Source organism: Prionailurus bengalensis, chromosome X, assembly GCF_016509475.1.
Source record: "Prionailurus bengalensis isolate Pbe53 chromosome X, Fcat_Pben_1.1_paternal_pri, whole genome shotgun sequence".
Taxonomy (NCBI): domain Eukaryota; kingdom Metazoa; phylum Chordata; class Mammalia; order Carnivora; family Felidae; genus Prionailurus; species Prionailurus bengalensis.
In genome coordinates, this window is record NC_057361.1 from 89,017,933 (window position 1) to 89,030,819 (window position 12,887).

At 40.6% G+C, this 12,887-nt stretch overlaps 1 protein-coding gene across 1 annotated transcript in view; it reads left to right on the forward strand.

Annotated features, from left to right (window-relative positions):
* Positions 1–12,887, forward strand: part of VSIG1 (V-set and immunoglobulin domain containing 1) — a 37,328-nt gene that overhangs the window by 10,535 nt on the left and 13,906 nt on the right. Inside the window, exon 2 of the mRNA XM_043570256.1 lies at positions 5,602–5,765. Coding sequence (XP_043426191.1) covers positions 5,602–5,765 — 164 coding nt within the window. The remainder of the gene's footprint in view (positions 1–5,601; positions 5,766–12,887) is intronic.

Consider the following 12,887-nt stretch of genomic DNA (forward strand, 5'->3'; position numbering starts at 1 on the left):
TTCCTTAAATGTTTGATAGAATTCACCAGTGAACTCATCTGGGCCTGGTGCTTTCTGTTTTGGAAGGTTGTTAATTATTGATTCAATTTCTTTAATAGATATATAGTAGATATAGGGTTGCCAAAATTGTCTACTTCTTCTTGTGTGAGTTTTAGCAGATTGTGTCTTTCTAGGAATTGGTCCATTTTATCCAGGTTATCAACTTTGTGGGCAGAGAGTTATTCCTAATATTTTTTATTATCCTTTTGATGTCCATGGTATCTATAGTCATGACCCTCTTTCTTTTCTGATACTAGTAATTTGTTTTCTCTTTATTTTATTCTCTTTTTTTAAATTTTTTTTTTCAACGTTTATTTATTTTTGGGACAGAGAGAGACAGAGCATGAACGGGGGAGGGGCAGAGAGAGAGGGAGACACAGAATCGGAAACAGGCTCCAGGCTCCGAGCCATCAGCCCAGAGCCCGACGCGGGGCTCGAACTCACGGACCGCAAGAACGTGACCTGGCTGAAGTCGGACGCTTAACCGACTGCGCCACCCAGGCGCCCCTCTTTATTTTATTCTTAATTAGACAAATTAGAGTCTTACCAATTTTATCAATCTTTTCCAATAGCCAGTTTTGATTTCATTGGTTTTCTGTATTGAATTCCTGTTTCCAATTCCATTGATTTCTGCTCTAATTTTCCTTTTCTTCTCCTTACTTTGGATTTAATTTTTTCTTCTTTTTCTAGTTTCCTAAGGTGCAAGCTTACATGATTGATTTTAAATCTTTTCTTGTTTTCTAATATAAGCATTCAATGCTGCAAATGTCTCTCTAAGCACTGCTTCTGTTGCATACCACACATTTTTACAAGTTGTTTTCATTTCCATTAGTTAAAAATATTTTAAAATTTCTCTTGAGCTTTCCTCTTTGACCCATGTGTTATTTAAAAGTGTGTTGTTTAGGGGCACCTGGGTGGCTCAGTTGGTTGAGCATTCTACTTTGGCTCAGGTCATGATCTCATGGTCCGTGGTTTCAAGCCCCGTGTCAGGTTCTGTGCTGACAGCTCAGAGCCTGGAGCCTGCTTCGATTTTGTGTCTCCATCTCTCTCTGCCCCTCCCCCACTCACACTCTGTCTTTCTCTGTCAAAAATAACTAAACATTAAAAAAATTAAACGTGTGTTGTTTAAAAAAATAAAAAATGTATTGTTTAATCTCCATGTATTTTGGGACTTTCCAATAAACTTTTTGTTAATTTATTTCTACTTTAATTCCATTGTTGTCTGGGAGCATATATTGTGTGATTTCTCTTCTTCTAAATATGTTAAGATGTGTTTTAAGGCTCATAATACAGTCTACCTTAGTGAGTATTTACAGTGTTTTAAAGTATGTCTCTTTGTATATAACACCACCCAACAATAGCAGAATGCATTTGTTTCCCCCCAAGCACCTGCAGAATATTACCAAGATAGAATATATGCTTGGCCATAAAACAAATCTCCACAAATGTAAAAGAATTGAAATCATGCAGAGCTTGTTCTCTAAGCACAATGGAATCAAACTAGAAATCAAGAACAGGAAGACAAGAACGTCTCTAAATACTTGAGAATTATACAACACACTTCTAAATGATCTATGGACCAAAAAGGAAATCTCAAAGGAAATTTACAGGCTATAGATAGAACTGAATTAAAATGAAATATAACATATGGAAATATGTAACATGCACCTAAAGCAGTGCTGAGAGAGAAAATTTTAACACTAAATGCTTCCATTTGAAATTAAGAAAAGTGTCAAGTCAATAACTGGAGTTTCCACATCAAGGAACTAGAAGAAGAAGAGTAAAATAAGCCCAGAGCAAATAGAAGAAAGGAAATAATAAAGAACTGAGTAAATGAAATTGAAATAGGAAAATTGTTAAATGAAATAAAAATCTGGTTCTTTGAAAAAAATTGATAAATAGTATTTACAAACCTCTATCAAGACTGGTAAAAATAAAAAAGAGATAAGATATAAATCACCAATGTCATAAATGAAATATGGGATATCACCACATATCCTGTAGTAATTAAAAATATAATAATGAGATACAATGAACAAATTTACCTTCATGTATTTGACAACTTAGAAGAAATGAACCAATTCCCTCAAAACAAACTACCAAAACTCACCCAATATAAAATGGATAATCTGAATATCCCTATAACCCTTAAAGAAATTGAATTCATAAGTTAAAAGGTGCTGAAAAAGAAATATCCAAGCCTAGATACTTTTACTGGATAGTTCTACTAAACATTTAAAAGATAATTAACAACAATTTTACACAATCTCTTCCAAAATATAGAAAAGGAGGGAGCACTTCAAACTCATTTTATGAGGCTAATATTACCCTGATACCAAAACCAGACAAAGATAGTACATAGACTATCATACATAGAAACCATAGACCAAATTCTTTCATGAACTTAGACTCAAAATTCTCAACCAGATACTAGGAGATTGAATCCTACTATGTTCAAGGAGAATTCTACACCATGGCCAAGTGGGATTTATTTCAGGTATGCAAGGCTGGTTCAACACGCAAAGTCATTCAGTGTAATCTATCATATCAACAGGCTAAAGAAAAAAAGCAAATGATTATATCAATTGATACAGAAATAGCATCTGACAAAATTCAGTACTCATTCATGATAAAGACTCTTAGCAAGTTAAACAATAAAAGATGCATTTGTTTCCAAGAGCTCCTGTAGCAAACTGCCAGAAACTGGGTGGCTTAAAATGAAATTTAGAAGTGCCTGGGTGGCTCAGTTGGCTAAGCGTCCAACTTCAGCTCAGGTCATGATCTCACGGTTCATGGATTTGAGCCCTGCATTGGGCTCTGTTTTGTCAGCTTGGAGCCTGGAGCCTCCTTTGGAATCTGTGTCTCCCTCTCTCTCTGCCCCTCCCCCACTCTCTCTCTTTCTGTCTCTCAAAAATAAACATTAAAAAAAACAAACAACGAAAAATTTATTCTTTCAGAGTTCTGGAGGTCGAAAGTCTGAAGATAAAGCTTTGGCAATATCGGTTCTCTCTAGAAGCTCTGAAGGAGAATCAGTGCCATGCCATTCTGCTACCTGGCTGGTAGAAGTTCTTGGTGTTCCTTTGTTTGTATATACAATTCTTTAATTTCTTTTTTTTAATTTTTAACACTTATTTTTGAGAGAAAGAGACAGAGCATGAGCAGGAGAGGGGCAGAGAGAGTGGGAGACACACAGTCAGAAGCATGCTCCAGGCTCTGATCTGTCAGCACAGAGCCCGATGCGGGGCTTGAACTCACAAACTGTGAGATCATGACCTGAGCTGAAGTTGGAAACCCAACTGACTGAGCCACCCAGGCGCTGCTACAATGCTCCTATTTCTGATTTTATCTTCATATGGCCTTTCTTTTTGTGTATTGGTGTCAAATCTCCCTCTTTTTTTTCATGGGGACAACAGTCATTGGATTTAAGGCCCACCCTAAATCCAGAATCACCTCATCCCAAGATCCTTAACTACAGTGCAAAGACCCTATTTCCAAATAAGGTCACCTGGAATTAAAACTTGTACATATCTTTTGGTGGGACACAATTCAACCCACGACAGAGGAGAATTACCTCAACTTAATAAAAAAGCATCTACAAATAACCTAGAAAAAACATATTTTGTATTATGTTATGTACAAGTTGTACATGTAAAGTACCGGAAGTTATGGTGATTGCAATAAGTCATAAAAATAAATTAAAAGCCTATACATTGGAAAGGAAGAAATAAAACTGTCTCGACTGGAGTCTAGATTATATGGAGAACTCTCAAAATTCAACAGTTGAAAATTAAACAGTACAATTAGAAAATGGGCTAGAGATGTGAATAGACCTTTCACATACCATTTGATATGCAAATGGTAAATTATCACAAGAAGTTGTTTAGCATCATTAATTTGCATTAGGGAAATGGAAATTCAAATTACAGTGATATATTACTACACACTTATATAATGGCTGAAGTAGAAAATAGTGACAACACCAAAGGCTGAGGAGGATGTGGAGAAACTGGATCACTCATATGTTATTGGGGGGGATGTATATTGGGATAGCCACTCTGGAAAACAGTGTGGCCGATTTTTGTTTTTGTTTTTAATAAAACTAAACACGTAACTATCATCTGACCCAGAAATTAAACTCTTCGGAATTTAGCCCAGGGAAATGGAAATTTATATTCACACAAAAATCTGTACATGAATGTTCATTGGCATTTTATTCAATAGCCCAAACTTGGAAACAACCCAAATGTTCCTAAATGGGTGAATTGTTCAACAAATTGAATGCTGCTAATCAAAGGCAATGAATTACAGATACATACAACAACTTGGGTTCACTGCTAGGTAATTATGATGAATGAAAAAAGCCCATCCCAAGAGGTTACCATACTTCCATCTATATAACATGTGCAAAACGACAAAATTTTAGAAATCGAAGACAGATTGATTAGTGGTTACCAATGCTTAGAATCAGAGATGGGGTGCAGGAGGGAAGAGAGGGTGATTATAAAAGGGCAATATCAGGGATCAGTGTACTGTTCAGTATCCTCATTGCAATGGTAGATACATAAAGCCACCCATGTGATAAAATTGTATAACACTAAATGCATACACACACACGAGTACAAGTAGAACTGGAGAAATACAATACAGTCAGTGGATTGTCTCAATGCCAGTGTCCTAATTGTGATATTATAGTACAGGTTTATAAAATTTTACCATTGTGGGGGGCTGGGTAAATTGTACATGGAATATCTGTGTGATTTCTTAGAACTGTATGTGAATGAATCTACCATTATCTCAATAAAATTTTCAATTAAAAATTATTGAGGACTTCCAAAGAGTTTTTGCTATGTCAGTTATTGCCATCTATATTCACTGAATTAGAAATTAAAACTAAAAATTATTTGAACAAAAATCCACAAGCACACATTTCATTAGGTGCCAAAGCAATGATGTCACCTGCCATGTAGCTAGTGGAACACTCCACTGTACATTCATGAGAGAATGAGAGTGAAAAAGAAAAATAACATCTTGGCATTATTATGAATATCATTTTGATCTTGAAGCCTCTCAAAATTGTCTTAGGGGTAGGGTGACCAACTTATCCTGGTTTTCCTGGGATTTTCCTGGTTTAAGCACTGAAAGCCCTAGCAAAACCAGTATGGTTTGCCTGAGACTTACCTGATTTTAAAACTGAAAAGTTCCACATCGAAGGAATATGTTAGTCCTGGGCAAACTGGATGGGTTGTTCTCCATACTTATGGACCTTTTTGTGTCCCTGGACAACATTTTAAGAACCTCTGTGCAAGGCCATTCTTATACAGAAGAAATTCACAGTTTGGTGTTATTATCTCATAGGATTTGAGTATTGTCACATTGTAATTTGTTAGATACCCCCCTACCCCCATGCCCATTGCTTGCTCAGTTTTGCCATACAGCCCATTGTACCTTCTCCTCCTTCCCTTGGATTCCTCAAATAAGATGTCATTGAAAGTGCTTTGTAATGAAAGAGTGTCATCAGAATGTGAGTATGTACCATTTTCTTTTTGATGATTATCTTTTCAGATCAAGGTAGTATGGTACAGGTGACCATCCCAGACAGCGTCGTGAATGTGACTGTTGGATCTGATGTCACGCTTGTCTGTACCTACACCAGCACTGTGGTCTCCCGGGACAAGCTTTCCATCCAGTGGTCATTCTTTCATAAGAAGGACTTACCACCAACTTCTGTAAGGACTTTTTTCCTCAACTATTCCCCTCTGGTAGTTCTGACATAAACTGTTGGGGTCGGTATGTGAAGGAGTGGTAAGCCAGTGACAATAGTGGCAGAACCTCAGATACAAAGAGTTTGAAGACAACTGTTTAGGGAAGACCATCATCTATGTGACTTGGCCTTTGTCCTCTCTTCATATTCAGTTATAGCCTATTATCTCAAATCTTAGTAGGTGAACATTGAATACATTGTGTTTTCTAGAGTAGACAGGAATGGTCCTTCTTATGGGTGAAATGAGCAGTAGTTCTGAAAGGGTTCTCATTCCCCTCGGATAATCTCTCTATTATTTCTAGAAGACCCCAGTTCAAATACATGTCCTACCTGATCTGCAGATCTCTGGCAGATGTAGTATCTGGGATCTGCCTGTCAAGTGAGCTAAGTCATTGTGCCTGACTGAATCCTGATGGAATGAGACTCCCAGATGGGTAGACAAGGGCCAAGGTAGTGATGAACCGTGGGTAATCAAGGGCAACAGGAAGCTAGAGGATACAGGATAGGGAAAGTAGGCTAGGGTCTGGGCTAAGAGGTTGCTAGAAGAGGGTGCATGAAAGTCAAAGGAGAATCATTCTACCTATAAGCTGCCTAATCTCAGGTTTTCTTCATCTGGCCTTAAGGGTAATTCCTTTTTAAATTATCCCAAGGACTAAAATTGTATACTCAAAAGTGTGTGTGTGCATGTGTGTGTGTGAGAGAGAGAGAGAGGAGAGAAAGAGAGAGCATATGTAACAATCTGCATGAGTGTGCAACATGTCTGCCAATACATAACTCTTGAGAGAAAAGGCCTATAGCTTTCATCAGATTTTCAAAAAGGATATATGGTCCAAAACAAGGATTTCAGAGAAGAAACAAATCAGTATGGTTTGGAATAGTCAGATGTAGTTGAATTGGGCCTTGAAAAAAAGGAAGGGTTTTTATTAGTAGAAAAATTGAGGGTGAGTTGAGTGGGCTAGAGGAGTTTTAAGGGCAGAGGTAGAGAAGAAGGAGGGTGCTAGCTGGGAGGAGCCACACCTTGGCCCTTGTCACTTCAGCCATATCTGGTCCTTTGGAGGTGCTAAGTTCTCTCTTCAACAGAAGGCCTGGACTTTTGTAGCAGGAGACACAGTTCAACATGTGATTTCATTAATACCACTCTCCAATCAACTTTCAACATTTTTGCCCAGTACTGGTTACCTCAGACAAGTGTCTGAATCACTCTGTGCCTCTCTTCAAAATGTGGTGGAGCACTAACTCTCTCCTGCAATTTCATGGGGAATCCACTAACATAATGCATGTGAAAATGCTTGGAAAAAATATAAAGTCCTGTAAGTTTTCTCCCTTGTAAACAGCTTTATCACCTTAATTAGCAGTAGCAGCAACAACAGTAATTTTACCACTTTTTGTCACCCAAATGCCCTGACCCAAGACCTCACATATTGCAATCAACTGAGAAAACATCCCTTTCCTTTGCAGGTTGCTCTCTCAGATTGTGGATGGTGATAATCATGTGAAATTTCTTCCTTTTGAAAATTCAGTTTCCTAAATAGTCTTTTCAATACATTCTTTATCTGCAGGCTTGAAGGCTTTCCCATTTTGCCAGTAGAGGCCGAATTTAGAGAGGCCTTGCCAATGTATTTTGAGTTTTTTTTTTTTTTTTTTTTTTATGCTTGGTACTCAAATCCAGATGTCCTCAACTGCCTGGAAGTGAGGCCGGGGCCAATTTGAGGTCAAAAATACAAATCGTTCTTTACGCCTTTTCTGACACTGGAATTTACAAGGCCGCCTCTTGGTTGAACTATGTAGTTATGGGTTGGGAGCCGCAGGCAGGAGGATCTTGTGACCAGCAGTGAGTTTTTTGTAGGCCTGGAGATACACAGAAGGTGCAGGTGATTGAACTGAACATGGCTTAAACTCAGGGCATCTCTTCGGGGCACTTTGGAAAGAAACTATTAAAATTGTTATTTGTTGAGTAGATTATTTCCTTGCCATTTGCCTCCTTCTTCAAAATGGCAAGTACAGGCAAGGCAAGGAATTTAAGCTATCTAGGGTTTGGGGATGTCCAAATCAAAGGAGGTCCTCTGGGCTGAGCCACTGATTCACTGAGAACATGTTTCTTGATCTTAAAACATTAAAAAAAAATTTAATGTTTATTTATTTTTGAAGAGAGAGAGAAAGAAAGAGAGAGGGGCTGTGGGCAGGGAAGGGGCAGAGAGAGAGGGAGACACAGAATCCAAAGCAGGCTTCAGGTTCTGAGCCATCAGCACAGAGCCTGATGAGGGGCACGGATTCGTGTACTGGAAGATCGTGACCTGAACTGAAGCCAGACGCTCAACCGACTGAGCCACCCAGGTGCCCCATTGATCTTAAAACATTTTAGATGCTTCTCCAAGTGCATGAGACCTGTGCTATGCCTGTGCCTCAGCTGCATAGAAGACAGGGTAGAGTAGGTCTAACACTTGGCTTAGAGACAGTGAAAAACACCTCTATAAAGTCAAGATTTCACTTCTTTCTCTTTTTCCATCTTGCTTCAGCTTATTCCAGTGAGATCCACATTTCAACCATCCTTGGGGGTCGACTTCCAGAGAACTGGAGTCCCTCCCCTCTTTTCGCATCCTGGCAAGCATGTGCTTCTCTCTGCTTTTCCACATGAGTAATTTTGGAGCACCAATGGAAACCTCCTGATGGATATTGGTTCTACTCCTTGCTTTGCTACTTACTTGCTGGCTGGGTGACCTTAGGCAATTCAGTTGACCCTTCAGAGGGTCAGTTTTCCCATCTGTGTAATGGCGCTACTTACCTACCTCATAGGTTTACTGTGAAGATTAAATGAGACGATGCTTGTAAAGCACTGAGAAGCCTTCCATGTAGTAGCCATTCAATGAATGTGTAGTAATTGAATGTGTAATTCAATGAATTCAATTCAAAGTGTATCATTACTTACAAAATGGTGATTTTGCAAAATCCCCATCCCATCAATACCCTCTGAATCATAGGCACTAGGGAATCCAGCCCTACAAGAAACATTTAGTATAGCTTAACAGCTGCGGCAGAGCTCTTGGGGGAATCCTGGCCCAGGATTAGTTTCCTGTTCCACTGACTGCCAGGTCCCTGTGTCTAAAGACAAGGGTCAGGCTTCTCTGCCTGATCCTATTGCTGAACAGAAAGTCTGCTCAACAATGAAGCTGTAGACCTCTTCAGTTGAGATGGTATTTTTCAAAATGGGATTTGGCCTCTATTTCAAATTCATTTCTTCTGTGAGTACGTCCATGCATCCAGAATTCAGTAAAGCATGTAGTATGTTAATCTAGGAAGGGCTGGTGAACATTTGGGGGATGATAAAAAGAGACAGCTGTGCCATTAGACAATTCTATGATTTATGGGCATAAGATGTTGCCAGACTGATCACTGAGTGATTCAATTCAACTCCTGGGTTGATGTGGCAGTTTACCATGTAGCATTCAGCTCTCAGATCCACCCATTTCTGCTCAAACACAGCACAGCCCGTGCCTCAATACTGAGGGTATGGAGGAAAAGGCAGTCAGTCAGTGTCTAAATATGGCGCATGCAAGAGACGCTCGGGGAAGATGTAGCTGGACCTTTCAGGTAAGAACACCTATTGGTGTACTGCTGGACCCCTTCATTGTTTGGAATATCTAGGGCAATGACACCAGCCTTTAGGAGTGGGATGGTATGGTTCAAACTTGATAACGGTCCAAATCAGCACAAGCTCTTGGCAAAACTGGGATAGTCTTGAGTTTGCCTTCCATGTCTGGAATTCTTTTTAGCCTCCTCCAAAAGGCTCAGGGATATACTGCTGCCTTGATCACGGAAGCGGCCAACTCTTGCCATAGGCTCATATTCTTCTCCTACCCCAACATCATTGTGTTAAAGGATCAGTTGACTCCAAGATATAGTGTTTCTCAGCACCCAGGGGAGGGTGTTATCTCTTACTGACTATCCCCTCCAAGGGGTTCCTTTGGTGAATGGGGACTGCAAAGGTATCCCACAAGTCTTCCGACCAAGATATTTATTAGCAAGTCCCTCCTTTTAGAGAAGCCTTCCTCTTGGAAGACATGGACAGTTTTAGATGATCAATCCTTCATCAAGGACACTTAGTTGAAGACTCTAGGCCCTGGAACAGGCAAGTTAGCATGGAAATCTGGGGTGGTTTTGTGCCCCTCTGATCACACCAATTTCCTCCTCTTCCACCCAGACACTAACTGGTAAAACTAAAGAGATCTCACCTGCCCATGAACAGAACAGGCATTGATCCTACTTAGCATAGGTCTCACAGACAGTACTAACTCTTCTATAACATCCATACTGGATGGAACCCTTTGCCATTTTCATCTCCCCAGCATACATCTAATGTGGACAACTTCCTTCCAGAACCTAATGTCATCATATTCTGTGGATGTTCAGATTCTCCCCACATGGCCTCTCCTTTACAAATACCATTATATCAAATGCTTTTTAAATGTTGGCAGGGTGGGGGTGTATCATTTCCTCACATGCACTTGAAAATGAAGGGGTTGTTGGTTTAATTGTTATAAATGAGATCTATAACTGGCAGTTAGTAGGTGGTGGCTAGAGATATCGAATATCTTGCTGTATGTAGGATAAACCTACGTGAGAAAGAATTGTCTGCCCAAAATACCAGTGTCACTCCCATTGAGAAACACTCCAAGTTCTTCCCTTCCCACCACCCCTCCCATCAAAGTTTATCTATTCTATATCTCATTGCCTCAGTTGTATACTCTTGCTAAATCTGATCAATTAACCTAATGCTAAGGTGTTAGGGACTGGTGATATTTTATTATTTTATTATTTTTTATTTAAAAAATTGTTAGTATTTATTTATTTTTGAGAGACAGAGACAGAGCATGAGTGTCAGAGGGGGAGAGAGAGAGGGAGACACAAAACTCATAGCAGGCTCTAGGCTCTGCACTGTCAGCACAAAGCCCGACTCAGAGCTCAAACCCATGTACTGTGAGATCATGACCTGAGCTGAAGTTAGATGCTTAACCACTGAGCCAAGCACCCCTACTGATATTTAATTTTGTTCTCTTCCAAAGAAAATCGTGTAAGGATAGACTTTCTGCGCCTTCACCCAAAGGAAGCCATTCAAATGGTGGGATCTAGGGCAACTGTCAGGCTGGGCAAGTAGTAGTTTGAATACAGGGATATCTTTCTATTGGTGTTCTTTCCCTCCCCTGTGCAACCTGTCCACAAGGACAGTCCAGAAAAAGTGCTGGGCTTGAGGCCATTGTCACTCCACACTCTTCCCTTCCCAAGGCTAGCCCCTTTATGAATCGTGCGGGAAAGCAAGAAGCTGAAGGGAAAGAAAGGGTGGCTTGCTGTGGACTTCCACACCCTCCACATTTCCAAAAGGAACCCACAAAAGCAGCTCTGGAGGCTAAATGCATTTATGAATTCCAACTCAGCCTCAAACAGAAAGCAGACTGAATTCTTTCAACCCTTCTTGTTTATACTCCAGCCTCTAGTTAGAGAACAATATCACAAAGCTGAGGGAAAAAAAATCTTTTTGGACAAATCTGGCTCCCAGCTGCATGGTGTCATGTGAATAGGAACTTGGCACAGTAGGAGGGGAAAGGCTGTTATTGCAGCTGGCAGATGTCTAAGGCATCAGGTGGTGAGACCGCTCGGCATGGGAAGCATCGTGCCAATGAATAGCAGCAATTGGCAGGAAAAGGGTTGGGCTGGAGTAAGGGATGGAATGGCCCCAAAAGGGAAAGATTACCTAGGAATCATCTTCCTCGCCTAAGGCAGGACTATGAGTGCCATTTTCACGTATTCAGGGAGAGTCAGGAGGCCCGGATTCCAGATCTGCTTATAAATTGAGTGATCTTGGAAAAATCACTTTCTCTTTTGGAGCCTCCAGTGTCCTTTTCTGTTATAGAAGATGAATCAGAGGTTGCAAATTGGAGGCCTCTGGGCCCAATTTGGCCAGTGGATGCATGTTCTTGACCGGCCCGGGATTGTGTGTGTTTCCACAGTTTGAAAGCCTTGTGTGCATTGGCTCCCCAGTTCACCACATTCCCCACTCTCCTCTATGATCTTACCAGTAGCCACCATCCCCTCTCAGCTGTTTCCCATAACCCCATAACCCCAATATCCATCTGGCTCCTGAAGGGTCATCAACTTTAGAAACCATAAACAAAGTGATCTCTAAAGGGGTCTTATAACTAATGTGTCTCCATATCAGCCTCGAACATCACAAGGAGCAGAGAGGACCTTGGGAGAAAAGTAGGGCATCCATGAAGCACAAGTAGGCCAAAAACTAACAAGTACCACTTAAGGGAACACTTGGATAGGTGTGATTTTCTTTAAGCAGATTTTCTCTCCCCTACCTCCCAAAGGATATGGCCTGTTGAACATCCATGGCTTTTCCTGGACCTCAGTTGCTTTGATCTCTAAACTGACAATATACTTTCTTTGAAAAGGTACAAGCCTCACAGGATCATGGGCTGGGTCTTGGCCATTGTTCAGCTTTGATTTTTAAAAGAGTTATTCTTTTGTGGCAAATGGAACCACGTTTCAGTACTTCCTGTGTGATTAGATAAGCAGTTTCAGGAAAACATTCCTTTTTTTTTTTCTTTACAAGGACAGTGTGACAGCATGGACTTCCCCTAACAGAAAAGTCCCTCCATCTCTGTGTCTGGCCACTGGCTAGCCCTGGGGACTTTCCTTCTCAGGCCAAGGCTTTTCCCTTTTAGGTGCCCATTGTTATCCCTCCTCACCTCCGTTCCTATCCCTGACACCTTTTAGTATTATTTGTGAAAGGGCAAGATATATATATGAGGTTACAGTGTGAGGAGCTTGGGTAGAAGCGTTGGTGAAGGTCCTTTTTTTAAAAAAAATGTTTAACGTTTTATTTTATTATTGAGAGACAGAGGCAGACAGAGCACGAGCATGGGAGGGGCAGAGAGAGGAGGAGACACAGAATCTGAAGCAGGCTCCAGTCTCTGAGCCATCAGCACAAAGCCCAACGCAGGGCCTGAACTCACAAACTGCATGATCATGACCTGAGCAGAAGTTGGACATCTAACCGACTGAGCCACCAGGCGCTCCGGTGAAGGTC